This window comes from Stegodyphus dumicola, chromosome 12 (assembly GCF_044657685.1).
Source record: "Stegodyphus dumicola isolate Sdum_Otavi_A_Nest chromosome 12, ASM4465768v1".
Taxonomy (NCBI): Eukaryota; Metazoa; Arthropoda; class Arachnida; order Araneae; family Eresidae; genus Stegodyphus; species Stegodyphus dumicola.
In genome coordinates, this window is record NC_140779.1 from 53,574,868 (window position 1) to 53,590,949 (window position 16,082).

General features: G+C 31.0%; 1 protein-coding gene across 2 annotated transcripts in view; it reads right to left on the minus strand.

The window, feature by feature from the left end:
• The window catches only part of LOC118187193 (homeobox protein abdominal-A homolog), a 109,639-nt gene extending 94,309 nt beyond the window's left edge, over positions 1 to 15,330 (minus strand). For both annotated transcript variants that reach the window (XM_035357391.2, XM_035357390.2), the window contains exon 1: positions 14,765 to 15,330. In XM_035357391.2, coding sequence (XP_035213282.1) covers positions 14,765 to 15,179 — 415 coding nt within the window. In that variant the 5' untranslated portion in view covers positions 15,180 to 15,330. The remainder of the gene's footprint in view (positions 1 to 14,764) is intronic.
• Between the last annotated feature and the right edge of the window lie 752 nt (positions 15,331 to 16,082).

Below are 16,082 nucleotides of genomic sequence, written 5' to 3' on the forward strand. Positions count from 1 at the left end.
ACCAATTTAACTTCTGAGTAATGTTACAAATAAGTAGGCCTATATTCTGACTTTAAGCGCTACATGAAAGAGCGAAGAGCTGTGGTATAGGATGTGTGTGCCGAAAATGTTTGGCACCGTTTGTTTTATAAGCTTCTTATTTCTTTTCCAGGAGGCCTTTATCATTATAGTTCTATTCACTGTTGGAAAGCTTCATTAAAAAAATCTTTATAGTAAATAAATCTTTAAATGTATCTCTCGGTATATATATATATCGCCAGGGCAAATATTATCGAATATTTTTTAAGAAAACATAACTACTACATTGACATAATAATACTGAAAATATATTGAAATAGCTACAGCAAGAGGACTTTGTAGATAAAATAAATTGACCAAATTTTAAATAATTAATTGAAATTATGGTTTTCATTATGTACAAAGACAGAAGGAGAATGAACACAATACTAGATCATAGGTTTAAGTACACACTTGATAAATAGCCTAGCTTTGTCAAATACAATAATTAACTTTGACAGGCTTTATATTTTTCATATTTCAATTTTCTAAATGACATACTGTAAATACTGGGTGCTTCTGGAGAGAAGAAAACCCCTGGAATAAAGGAGAAAAGCACAGAAATGCAGTGGTAAATTCATAATATTTTAACATGATATAATTCGTCAACTAGAGAGGTCTTCTTAGCTACTATTTTAACTGAAGAATGCTTTCTTTTTTTAACAGAAATAAAAAGGAACCAATATTTACACAAATAACTATTTTAAAACTTTGAAAAATAAAAATATTGGTATATCAAAATAATAGTGCTTCCAATGTGTTGTATTCATTCTTCTGTAAGGATAATGAACGCCCAACAATCGAAAAAATTTTAAGTATTGAAAACTTGACGTTACATGAATGTGAATTGACCGTTTTGGCGAAGATATCTACGCATGAGTGAATTTATATCTTTACGCACAATAATGTAAGGTTGTTAGTTTGTTACATTAAGTGGAAAACATGGAATTTTCAACTGTCAAATTTCATTCTCTTCTTCAATTAAAGATCTTACAGCGTAAAGATTTCTGAAAAAAACTGAAGATTTTTCTTACTGAAACCGGTTCGCCATCTGAAACATCAACTGAAAGGTTAAAAAATTAATATATTGAACTCTGAAAAAAAAAAAAAAAAAAAAAAAAAAAAAAAAGAACGGTTCCAAATTTTATCTTTGGCAGTTGATAGTTTTGAAACGAACATCATTCTTTCTATATTTTTTATGTTAATCCATTGCTTAATTGCTATCTATATTTTCTATACTATTCCATTGCATAAATTAATTGCTGCAATATTATTTAGGACAATAGTAGTATATGAAACGATACTGTGGGTTTCCACAAAAATCTTACATCCATAGTTTATGTCTTTCTAATGAAGCTAGCAGTCATTTCTGATGTCATTAATGAAAATTGGTGTCTTGAAATAATTTGGATTCAGGACATTACCAATTATTAATGACACTTATGAGTCCATATTTTTGTTATTTTGACTAAATATTGTCTAACTGGGTTTTTGGTGATTCTCTGATGATTAATTACATGTAAGTAATGTGACGAGTTGTCACGAATTTAATGACGTGAAACATAAAGCAGTGTTCATTGTTTGACTGGAGACATTTTATTTCTTTTGAGAAAAGAATTCTTAATTTGACTCATACAGCGCACTTTGCAATCCCATTCTTGATCACATTTGTATATTTCTACATTTTTAGAACAATTAATTTTGATAGAGTAATTAATTAACAGCAGATAAGCTTGCTGGCAGAAGAGTAGGAATAGAGAGAGAGAGAGAGAGTGTGGGGTGCCTAAGATGAAATTCCCTATTCGGAATGTTTTCGTTTCGGTTAAACTTTATTTTATTTGGTCAATTTTAAGGCTTCGCTTCTAACATGCGTGAACGATTCCGTTCACGTGTTTTTTTTACACCATAAGATCAAAGGTCAAAGAAAGCTCACTTTTTAATCTTTCTATCAAAAATTCGATTATTGTACCCTTTCAAACTTAAACTGGTCCTTAAATTTCGACTCAAAATTTAAATAAAAAGTCGTTCAGTGTTTTTACACCCCCCCCCCCACTGTAGAAGGCAGTTAATTCTCTTTAAACCACTTAAATTTGGATTTCAAAATTTTTATCTTATTTGATGAACTGTATTTAGAAATAAATTTTTAATTCCTTGATGACATGGAGGTAAAGACTGGCTGGTGTGTTATGTATATGCTTGCGTTGTTAACGTTACGTAAGATCGTATGACAGCAATTTATTTTAAGCAGTTACTATTTTTAGGATTAAAAGAGGAAAATGACAGAATTAAAATGGAGATTCAACGGATAGCCACAAATTAAAATTAGACTTTTAATTTACATAGTTATCATTATTTTGAAAATTTAAGTCACGAATAAATCTCATTGTAAGGCCTTTTTGGGATTTCGGTCCTTATCCCAATTCCTGAAGTTGACAGAAGAGATAATGCCAGATCTATTCTAGTTGTTATCATGGAAATATTTGAAGAAAAATTTTTCCCCCAGTTAAGAACATCAAATGGCTGCATAAAACAACTATATTCCAGAGCACAGTTCAGCTGTAAGTAAAAGCTAATTAAAATCGAAAAAGTGCTGGTTGTCTGTAGTTACAACTCAAATTTTAGATACCGGTCCAGAAATAACATTTTGCCGTATATATATAACATTTATAAGTAACAGTTTATACGCTGTATAATTCAGTTAAATTTGCTTATTTTATACTTTAACTGTCTACCATTATTTAATATGTAAAATGATTAGTTATTCTAGTATAAAGTAAGTAGTCAGAGTGTGGAATTTTTTATCTGTTGCAAACTTTAACTGACTTGATCAGCTATTTCACAATATAACTAGATATTCTATAAAATAATTGAATTAAACACTTTAAAGGTAACATACATATTGAATCTAGAATTTTGTATTCAAAGAACCAGACTACTGTTACACCAAAAGCCTCAAAATTCCCAATCCTCTGAGTTAGATAAACTCTAAACAAAATTGCTTGAGTATGTAGTATAATGATGTGATTCACAATCGACAAACTTCATCTAATCTACTTGCTTGATGTCAAAGAAAAAGTGTGACCAATAGCAAAACAGTATGCATAGGAAGATGAAGATGTGATGAAAACTTCTTGTGGCAAGCGACTGGTAGATAATCATATCTTATCGATATGAAAATAAATACATTATCTTGAACTTAAACATCAGACCGTTTGTTAAATCAGAATCAAGATTTCAACACTGTAGCTAGAAAAGTGGACAAGATATGCTTATCTTGCCATTTCATCGGTTCTTCCTCATTTTGAATGGGAAAATTATTACACTAAGCACTTTTATTTCATTGGAATTTCATTACTGATATCCAAGCATGATAAATTATTTATTGTTCTTGAAACCGAAGTGAAAGATAAAATTTATAACTATTCTAAAGGGAGGAATGAGTTTTTAATGAATGATTTTTGTCAATGTTCGACGAGATAACTTTTTATATAAAAAAAATCAGCCAAACTAATTAAATTATTCTTTAATTTTACATAACTGTATATGCATTGTATTCATTATACATTCGTTAAATACAGGAAAGCCTCTTTGAGAGGATCATTCTTGATTTAAAATGATTTTCGTCTTTTGTATAAATGGTTGTCGTTGAAAGATGTTCGATACTGATGCTTATATAAAAATTTTTAGAAATACTGGTAATTTTCAGAGGTGATCATTTAAAAAAAAAAAGTGATCATCAACAGAGAATGAGACTAGTGATTGCATACATTAATAAAATTGCAGTTGTCTTTTTAAGCAACTGACACGAGTCAAATTAATTTTGTTGATAATTAATTTGTTGAAAAATTTGCGCGACGCAATGTTTTTTACAGAAACTGCAGATTCAGACTATTTGTTTTAGAGAGCAGGATAATGCATGACAAAAGCAAAAGTTTCTACTAGGGATTCTTTGAATTAAACCTTTCTTCAAATCAGAACTAAAGCATTTCGAGAGAAGGTCAGCCTTTTGGTTTCCTTGTGGCATATTAAAGAGTAAGTACACTCTTAGGAAGAACAGAGAAATTTTTTTTTACAGTTTTAAATAAAACATTAAAGAAAATTCCCAGTGTATTTGACTTCTTAATGAAAAAAGTTTTTTTTTTTTATAAATGTATAAGAGAGCACAAAATAAATCTGACTCTTAGACGAAACATATTTTATTACATTAATTTTTTCTAGCCAGACAAGCAGGAATAGCAACCAGACTGAATGTGGCTTAAGAACAATACTAATTATCTTGAACGCAGACGGTTAAATTATAATGTTATACATCATGAATGATCTGTCTACGTTGTACTTGTAATGATGCAATATGAGGAAAATAATTAAGATTTCATTTATTTATTTTCTTAAATTTCCTTAAAAGCGTGTACATGTTTTACGAGAACTTTTTTCGAATGAATTCATTCTATTTAACTGGTTATTAAGATAAAAACTATTTTAGATTTAATTTATATAATATATGCAAACGATTATTAATGTCCCTGCATTTTTAAACTTTTATTATTTATAAGTTTGCTTTTTCGCAGCAGGCTTTGAATTCCATTTTACAACGTGGATAAAAGGATTACTGAAGAAAAAGGGTTTTGTAGATAATTCATCGCTTACGTTTTCTATTCGTTTTATAAAAGATATGATATATCCACAGCATTTAGAAGCAAATAAATTCCCATTTGATAGTTATTTATTTTGATATTTAAGAATTGGTTAACATTATTATTAAAATTCCCGGATTTTTTTTTTCCTTGCGTAAGATTCTTTTGCAAGAGGAATGCGTCAATACCTATATCATACTAGTGTTAAAATTTTAAAAAGAAAGAAGCAAAAATTTTTTATTCTTCTGTTATTATCAAATTAATATTAACTATTATTAATCAAACTGTTATTATCAAATTAATAACCTTTAAATTTGTTTCATCAAATATGTTCACATCACTCTCCATCCCGTTTAAAGATTAATTCATAAACTACTTTAATTTTTAAGCTAATGATACCCATAAATTTGCCATCGATGTAAATTTGGGCAAAAATTCTTTAAATTTTCTGATGCAACTTAAGCATAAGTTTAAAGCTTTAAAAACTTCCCAAGAAATAAATTGCATTAGGTGTATTTTTTTTTGGGGGGGGGTCATTTTTTCAATTATACTATGATTTAAACGGGGGGGGGGGGAAGTAAACGGTGAGAGAAGAAAATGTTGCTTTTTCTTCGTAATTAAGAGTTCAAGCTCATGAAAATGGTGATGGAATGGGTTGACGGCATCTACTATTGGCCTTAGAAGAATCTAAGGCCAAACGTTCGTTTTATAAAACGGACGATCAGTGGCAAAATAACTTTTTGTCCAGCTCCGCCCCAATTTTGATTAAGAGCATTCCAAGGGATTCTTACCACTACTTTCTTAAGAAGACTTCCGGATCAGCAATTTCCAAGTGCCAACATTCCGAAGACATTACTCCCTTACAAATGTCTATACCAGCAGCAATATTCGAACTCGAAAAACCAGAGTTTTGACAGCTAGTTTTGAGGAACCACCAAACCATTCGAGATGGCCCCAAAACGCTTCATAAATTCATTATTTTTATGCTGTATTTTTCCAAATGTTGTTGCAAAAGAAACACTGAAAAATATATTCACAAATCATTTCTAGAGTTTCATGATATTTGATTTTATTTGTTACTTTTGAATCTGATAATGTGTATCTGAGGTTCATTTTCTGGTCGAGGAAAAGATGTGTAATTTTGTGTTTTTTTCACATATAATTTAAATATGGCCAAATATTATATAAATAAAATCTCACATGTAACGTTAATATGTAACGTTCTTAGAAAAAAATTGTATGAAGGATAAATGTAGATTCTGTCTAATACCTACATACTACCTGCACAGGAAGAGTTATTCTACTAGATATGGATATGTATCTAGTAGCTATTTTTAATTGTCACTAAAATTCAATATTAAAAAGTCCTTTTATTTTATCTGGAAATCTTATGCAACATGATAATAAAGCTTTCTCATACATTAGTATTACAACAAGGTCCTTGGAGTCAAAGTTGCTGCAGTTTTGGGGCTTGTCATCGTCAGCAGTGTTCTGTCCAATTTTTATTCATAGTTGCTCGAAATGAAATTTTAAATGGTCTAAACCATTATTTTATAAATAATATGTATATATTTTCATAAATTATTATTTTGATACTTGAATATATTCTGCAAAAGTTCCTATAATATCTGGCACAGTATGGGATTGCATTAAATTGATGCAAATGATCCTATAATTTACATAGAACAACTTTTAAGCTTACGATATACAGTTCGCTTCTTGCAGCACGGGACGTATTTCCTTCAAGGGCCTTATATGTCCATGTAACTCAACGCAATTTGTTTCAATTATGTTGCCTGTCTATGGTGCCCTTGGCCGTGATGCACAAATTGTAGATTTTATTCTCCAGAGAACATGCAATAGCAGCTTAGAGTAATAGCAGGTTTGTTGTTCTTATGGGATGCAGGAAGAGAAAGAGCAACCCGAAACGAAATTATAGCATATATGTTATGAGATTTCGCACAAACTCAGCATAAATGCTGATCCCCGGTACATTTTTACTGACTCCTTAATTTTTACTGACTTCGGGAATCTCTCTTGAAATTCAAAACGTATATATCTCTTAACATTATAATCAATGTAATTAAATAAATCACATAACCAATCCAGTTTTAATAAGAAGGAAGGTTGGTTCTTCTTTGTTAATGTAGAGAGTTTTAAAAATATAATTTTTATTTTTTAAAAAAACGGTTGTTTCTTTTTTGGGGGGAGGGGGGACGCATACAACAAAAGTTTTGTGCCTCACTCTAAAATTTTACATTAAACACGCAATTCTTATTTTATTTTAAAAAGATAACTACATCTGCATCGCAACAACTTTTACGGGCTGGAAGCTCAAGAAGTAGTTCTTTGTTTCACACGGTGGCCCTAAAATAATTTCAAGCTGTTCATTTATCATCTTTCACTTACCATTTTCACTTACCAGATTTGAGTTTATTAGGCTTACCTTACGGTCCCATTCCCATCTTCAGTCCCATTTCAAAACACAAATCTTAATCCCTTCACCTGTTTTATCTAAATGCATTCCAAATTCCTTCGACATTATATACCACGCCAACAGAGAAATATGCATCTTCAGTCAATGAATGTAAGGGATTTATTGCGATTTCTAATTTGATTTTTTCCGATTCAGTAATCGAAATTTAATCACCTCTAAGCAACGCCTTTAACCTTTAATCCTTTTTCCGTAAGGATTTCATTGCATATTCATGATTTCGGACTGATATTGCAGATTCATGGTTTTGGCCTGGAATTGGTGATATACTAGAATTAGACATGGAGGTTTTACGCCATGAATTCATAACCTTAGTGGACGCAATTTTGTTTATTACAAGTATTACAATGTAATATCCTAAAAACGCTTTAATAATCCTTCTTGAATGCATGCCATATCCTAAATCTTTTGGTAAAAGCGGATTATTTTCATTATCGCATTTTAATGCCATAAATTGCATTTTTGTCCATCTTGCAGCATGTTAGTATTTCTTGATTAGTTTTAATTACTGAGTTACAGAATCCTAAACACTATCTTTTCTAGGCATACTAATCCTCCGTCCCCCCTTATGGTCTAAATCATTACATGACAGTTGATAAATTTTCCAGAACTGTACTTTCAGAGACATTAATCTTTCAACTCTCATTATAAACGCTAAGCAATAATCTCATTTTCACTCTGAAAAAAATGTAAAATTTTCCCAAAATACTATGTCAAATAACTTTTGCATAACATGAGAAGAAAAATTATGTAAAAGACAGACACGAGGAATGGACAAGTCTTATTGTCACAGACTAAGCTCAATCATTGTGGCGAAGATAAAGCTGCCAAATGAGAATGTTTTGTAAGCATAAATTATGTAAATCATCAGGTATGCGATAATTTTGAATCAGGAAATGTTCATTTGTGAGCACCTGAACTTTTACTGTTATAATACTGTACCAACCAAATAACTAATTTCATCAATCACGAATTTTCAGAATCTGGTTTAATGATTGATTTTAACAATTTACTCATAAACTTCAATAATTACACTCATCAAACTAATCAAATATCATTATTTTAAGGATGTACTATTACATACATAATCAAACGCATTTCATTATAAATTTGTCAAAAGCCAAATATTTTTATTCTGAATGTATTTACATTTCTTCATTATAACAGATATGTTCCCTGAACAGGAGGATAGGAGTGTTTTATACTGGCACACATAAATTTTTCAAGCAAAGGGAATGTTATATAAACCCTTGAATTAGCAAGTATTTCGAAGAAAATAAAATTAAAAAAAAAAAAAAAAATGCATTGGAAAGAAAATGGAAATTTTAAAAATTAATTTTGATATAATTTTTTTAAAGAAAGTTTTTTTATGAAAGTTATAAAATTATTTATGAATTTTAGAGAAATAGTGCTCAGTAACATAAAGAATTTGATTTTCTTACTGGCATAGTTATAGTATATCCAGTGTCGCTTAACTACAAAAAATATTTGAACCTAAAATCTTTTTTTTTTTTATTTGCGTGTAGACAAACTATTATTTTAACTTGCGTCTGAGAATAAAAAGGAACTGAAATCGCTTTTTTAATACTAAGACTCAGGTTAAAACTCAGAGATATAGCGGTATTTATGTAGAAACGGATACACACGTATTTACTGTGTGCAAGGAAGAAGCACTGCAATTGCAAACTAGCACTGAAGTATGTATGTGCAATATATATATATATATATATACATACATATAAATTTTATTAATTTCAATTTTCACAAAATATGTTGGTGTTGGTGTATTTAATTATGGCAAAGCACACTAGGGTTATCTGCCTAAGGGGAAGGATGTCTTCGTGGAGGACTTTCTAAGGTACACTGGCTCGTATACATGTTACACATGGGAAAACTACGAAAACGCACATACAGCCTGCCCGTTCGCGGGATTCGAACCTCGGACCGAACTACCAGTGTTCAGCGACTTTACCGCTCGGCCGCTGGTGGGCCTTTCACACAATATGAAAACCACAGTTTTGTACAAATGATTGCTTAATGTAGTTTTTTACCTGCATTTTCTCACTTGCTAGTTTGTCTTTGCATCATTTTACATTATTGAAGAAAGGAAATTTTACGTAAAACTTACACTTACGTAAAAGATTATGTGTGCATATAATTTTGTTTAATTCCAATTTTTTACGCAATATAATCTGCAATTTTGTGCAGATGATTGTATAACGTAACTTTTTTACCCGCATTTTCTCACATGCTAATTTCTCATTTCATCCTTTCATATGACTGAAGGAAGGAAATTTTAAATAAAAGTCTAAACTGGAAGCAAAAAAGAATAAATTCACAAGTTGGACCTATTGATAAAGAAAGTTGCAGTGGTGACACACTTTAGGGTTTCGAAATTATTACTCTTTTAGTGTAATTATAACCTGAATCAATCGCAGTTTTTATATATTACGTACGTGATGTAGTAACAAAATCGCTGTTATGATAGAAGAAAATATAAGGGCAGTCCAATTCTAGTTGGAGAGAAACAATTCTATTAAAAGGAAAGACTTGAGGACAATTAGGGATATCAAAAAATTCTCTGCAAATAATTAGGAAAGCTGAAAGACCAATGCATATCACGAAGAGGTTTATGCATTACTCAAGGATAGGGACAGATGAAAGTGATACGGCAAGTGTAATGGTCAAAATAGTAAATACTGAGTGAATTACAGAAAATATCTGATTCAGGAACAAAGCTCACTACTAATCGAATTGCTATGGCAAAAATGCACCCACAAAAAAGGTTATACACGCACACAAATGACTAAATAAGGATGTAAAGAGTAATAGCTTTTTAGCGATTAATTATCCTATTATTCATTAGTCAGAACTACAGGCTGGTTTTTTGAATGACAGTATCGTCCGATGCTTGTCATTACGTCATTTGTTGATACCGACTCAAGCAGGATAAATGCATAAAAATTGAAAAAAAAAAAAAAATTTCCCTTTGTTGGGAAGATTTGGTAAAAGGTGACATGCAGAAAATTACACCAATTGACCTGCCACACAGTCTACAACTTAATACTGTCATTCTTTAATATGCATTTATTTACATGATTGCCTCACACTCACTTAAGTAACTAAAATTAACAATTATTTATATAATTAAAGCTACACATTGTGATAGAATGGACAGCGTAATTTTCGAGTTAAAGAACTGGAATCTGTCACAGTAACTAAAGTAAGCAAATGCTTCGAATAGTACATAAAATGGTAGTACTTTTACTTTTGATAATTTATTTGGGCCATAGTGCAATTTGTAGTATATTTAGTAGACTCCATAATTTATTTTCTGAATACCTATAATGGTAGATAGCCGTGTAGTTAAGGTCTCACGTAACTAAAAAATGAGCATAGATATTTACTTCCAACCATAAGTACGGAAAACCGATACTTAGGACAGCACAATTACAAAATTCATTCACACAAGAGTAGATATGCAGAAAATTGTACAAATTGACCTACCATACAGTCTACACCTTAATATTGTCATTCTTTAATATGTAATTATTTACATAATTGCCTCATACTCACTTAACTAAAAATATTTGTTTTCGGACTTTTTCTGAACATCCATTATAGCAGACAGCTAAGTAATACGATGCATGTGGTACAGCAAAAAGAAGATAAATGCTTATTTTTATGCGATAATGACGAAACAATCAGACCTAAGAAAGCATAATAACATCATAAACTCATATGAGCAGCAAACATGAAGTCAATCTCTGTATTTGAATGCATACTATCGTTTTATTTTTATAAAAGCTTATTTTTTTAATTTGTATTTATGCTATTACGTGTATATTTGTTCACACAGACATACTTATACAAGCATATACAAAATCTGAATATCGATATAAACACACACACATACATATATGTATCGATATTCAGCGGCTTAAAATTCAATAGTAGCTGTAATAACACTCTGCTAGAAAGCTTGGTTTACAGACAAAATTTAAAATGCAGAAACACTTAAGCACTGATCATTTCTATTATTATTATTTAAAAACCATTACTCATAAGATAAAATTATTGCATATACAGTTTCGAGCCAGCAAAATGGAATGCAGTTATTACTGTAAATTATTTCGTTAAATACTTAATTAAATGGAAAAGTAAGTTATTTTATTGCAGGAATTTGTACAGTTGTTTCTCATACATTCATATATTTCATTCATCCAGACAGGAATTCATACTATCATACATACACTACAGAAACCTGATAATGATTTTTAATGTTATTTACATAGCCATCATTCCTGAATACGCTTTTAAAATGGCGATGCACATTTACATCTGCGTAAATTGACACAACAGAAAATTAATTATAGTTGATTCATTAAACTTTCTTGCAACCATTTTACAAGCTGAGAACTATTAGTACAAGTGAGACGAAATTGTTTAAAAATGTCATCTCACTTGTACAAATACTTACATGAGGATATTGTAATCATTCTTAAAAGTATGTATAGAGTTAATGCTGTTTTTCAGCCATTTAAATCTTTTTATTAATTTAATAATGGCCATTAAAAATAATTGATACATTTAACCATTTACCACTTCATTAATATTTGTGTTTACCTTCTTCATTACTGATTAGAAAAAGCGTTTTTTCCATTGAAACAATTGTTTCACAAGATCGTATTTACGTATTTTAAGTTATAATTACTAGATCTAAAAGTTCAAAGATGAAAAAATTTCTACTGTGGCTTTAAGAAGTTTATAAACCAAATGATTCATAGTAAAATACCAAGAAATTTTAAGTTGCAGTCTGATTCATAGTCATGAAAAATGGTTTATTTTGAATTAAATAAAACAATTCAAGAAAGTAAAGCTTTTGTTATCAACAGAAATTTAATACCCCATATGAATTTTCCAGTTTGTCTTTCCACATGGAGAAGAAAAAGGTAATACAGATGTGCATATTTTAAGCATCTGTGGGAACAAATGCCTAAAATAATTTAGGTGTGTACTTAAATGAAATAAAGATATACAAATTTGTGACCATGTGAAAAGTTTTAGGCCTAAAAGTGTCAAATGCTCGCGTACAAGAAACAGAATGTGAAGAATAAAACTGAACTAAAAACTTCACTCCTTATTACATTTTAAAAATTTAGACGAAATTAAATATTTATCTAAACTTAAACAATCAGACTATTTTACAATTAGACTATCAATAATACTATTTTCTTTCTATATATGCACAGATACGTAAATAAACAAACATGCTATATCTACCTGTATAGAAGCACATAAGCATGACCTTTTATCCTTCTTTTATTCAATGGCTAGCTTAAAAATGCTGTAAGAAGTGTTAAATATAGGAAAAATTTGTCTTTTTTCTGCTCATATTTTTATTTTTATATGCGCATATATACATACTTTTTAAAATGTTGAGTACCACATATTTTATTTTTATTTTGTTGAGTGTTTTAATAAATCAAGTTAAGAATGACCTCAGTGTGATGCTGTGATAGCTTTACCATGTTGTAACATTAACAAATATTGTCTAACAAATTTCAGCATCATGATACTAAAATAGTTTTGATGAATTACACGAATAAATACTAATTTCAAAACTACTGTTTCTTACATATTTGTTAATTATTCCAACATAAACTATCCTGAAAATTTCTTCAGACAGTTAGTATAAAAATTAAATGCAATTAAAACACTTCCATGTCTAATTAAAATTGGAAAAGAGTAAATTTAATATGTTGTACAATAACAAAATATTTCGTTATACAAGAATTTAAAATTGAGCTTTTTTATCGTTCACATATAAAAAGTGCTTAATGTAAAGATTAAACGAAGCAGTTTATATATAATTCTTAATAAATTAACAGCATTTAGAAATCAGAAACAGTTCAAAAGATAGTTACTGAAGCATTTTAGAGACTATAGATTTATACTATTATATCAAAATAAATAAGAAATTTCGTATGGTGGACATGCTTTTTTATAGCTATGTTGTATATGGTAGAAAAATGTATATTGATATTGCTTTCGTTTTTGCCTTCAGTTTTTAAAAAATTTTAAGCAATACAATAAGAAAATCTAATCTAAATAGATATTTAAAACCTTAATGACCACACGCATGAAAATTCACAACAGTTTGGCTTAATTTAAAATGAATGATGCAGATAAAACATTAGAAAACAGATAACAGGAGAAAAAGGATACCTTTCTTATTAGTTTTGAAATTACCTTATAAAGTGGTGTAAACTAATGCCATTACGATGTACAAAGACTCTATTAAACGGATAATAATTTATGAAGATAAACAGAGGAATTACAAGTAAAAAATAATTATGTAATTACAGTAAAACCATATAAAATATAAAGAACACCCATTTTAGCTGTTATCATGATTAACAAGATAAAATAAGATAATTGCAGAGCCTATCTATGAAGCGCATTTAAAAATACGAAACTGAGAAATGAACAATATCGCTTCTGATGGAAAAGATATTAATTGTAGTTTAATTAAGTTAACACATTTAATGTCAATGTTATCAACATTTTCGAGAAGTTATTCTTCAATTATTCTATACAATGGCTAAAGAAAGAATCTAGCTCAAATGATGAACTTGGTCCGATTGACCTCTTCCAGTAAACAGAGCATTTTGATGATAACAAACGACAAAACAGCAGAAATAAATGGAAACAATCAACCAAATGCATAATTCCACTTTCATAAATGGATGATTAACATCAAATATATTCGTGGTAATTATGAAATGCAGAACATCTGAATTATATTTTTTATTTATATTGGACGCAAGGATATATACATTGTCTTACAAAAGAACTTTTACACCATTCACTTCTACAGAGTAAATGTTTAAATATATTTCTACAGAAAACGCTAAATCAGCAGACAAAAATTGCATAATCTTGATGAGAAAAAAAGAATTACAAAAGTCAACTTTCAAATGTATTCAAAGCTTAAAACCAAGTTTTCTATATTACTACAATAAAGCAAATCTAAAACAACAACGATGATATGGATTTAAGATAAAATTTTAAAATCTATAGAGCATTATATTTGTTTAATTCATCATGCCATGCAAACATTACACGCCTTTTATATAGTCTATTCAGTTAAGTACCTTTACAGCAAGAAATAAATTATTTGGTTAAAATGTTTTACTTCTGTTGTTTACAATAAGCATGCGGATAGTGTGACAGCAGCAAAAAAAAAACAAAAAGGAGATTAAGTAAAAGGGTGGGGGGAGGAAAACCACTGAATATTTAGCATCAACAAACCTTCTCTTTCAGTATCATTTAAAGGGCGCTCCGGCGACCCATTAACCGTTGAGTTAAACATTCGGGAATGACATAGTGTCAAAAAGACGGTTTCCGCAGGGCTAGCCCTAACGGCCTCGTTTCCCCGTGTTGTCATCGGCCGTTAGGCCTAACGGTCGGCCATCTTGGAGACCGTCTATAGGGCCATTACTGCGACTAAAAGGGGGGTGGGGAAAAGGATGCCGCTGGGGGGTGAAAGAGAGCAACACAAAACACACAGGCTTACCGGCTATGGACATCCAAGGATACCTAGGTACGTCGGGTATCGGGTCCAGTTGCCTTATGCCCAACTGATTGCACGACGTGATGGACGAGCTGAGGTCCGTCGAAGCGGGGTGCGTGAAAAACTGCGATGGTGTCATCATGGTCGGAGTGGTCCCCGGCCCCGCATTTTGCAGGCCGAAGGAATACCCGGGCCCTTCCAGGCCGTTTGCCTGACCGCTGTTGTAGCGGCAGGACTTGGCGAAATCAGCGTTCGAGGTGTAATACAGGTTTCCAGTGACTGACATGCTACTCTGAGGAGACAGGGAGACGTACGGATACATCCTGTGCTGTCCGTGTCCGTAGCTGGAGAGCGGGGGCGACGTCGGATCAGGGGGGAATTTGCTCCCCAATACGCCCTCCATGAAATTCGAAGTCATTTTACATCGTCATTCTGATGGCAGGAGTTTGGCTTTTTAATGCTGCGGTTTGAGAGTTGGTAATGGGTTCCGATCATGAACGAGACAACCCGAGCGGCCTGTAAACACGGCACACCAATCACGAGGAGCACTCGGCTCGGTAGCCAATGACTCGCCGTTTCCGCTACGAATAGATTACCCAGGAAACCTTTTTTCTGTGCGGGGAAAGTGGGCGCTCTTTTAATGACGCCGTCCGACCTAATGTCGCCATCTACCGTTATGTTTGAAAGAATCAAACGGCCCGGATTTTCCTTCGTTGGTATTATTATGGACTTTTCGGGTTGGATCACCTCTCTAAATGAAATGCTCCATCGCATGGGGTGGAAATTTTTTATGCACACACATCCACTTCCCGACTGAAAGTGCGTGAGCTACAGGTGCTAAAGAAAACATTTAATATTTTTCGAAACTATAAATTTAGAAAGAAACACCTTTCGTAAAGTTATTAAGATTTAATTTTGTCTGTAATTACCTGAATATCTAGTTAAGCACCATAATTTCAAATAATGAAACAAATTAAACAATGAAAAATAATGAGAACTGATAGGCTCATTTAACTTAACCATTTTAACTATTTATTTAAAAAACTTTTCAGTTAAAAAAAAAAAAAAAAAAAAAAAAATGTTTAGCTTATTTACTGGATTTCCGCCGAAATATTGTTTTTACCTTATGCTCAGTTATATATGCGTTCACAAAAAGGAAACTATTAGTATTTTTATCGCTTTCTTTTTCAAAAGAGTTTAAATATCATTAAAATGGTTATTATTTAATCAACCACCGAAGAAAGTATCTTGAAATCCCTTAGAGATACACTCTTGGAAAAACGAATAATTAATTTAAAATTATTAATTAGTAAGAAAAATA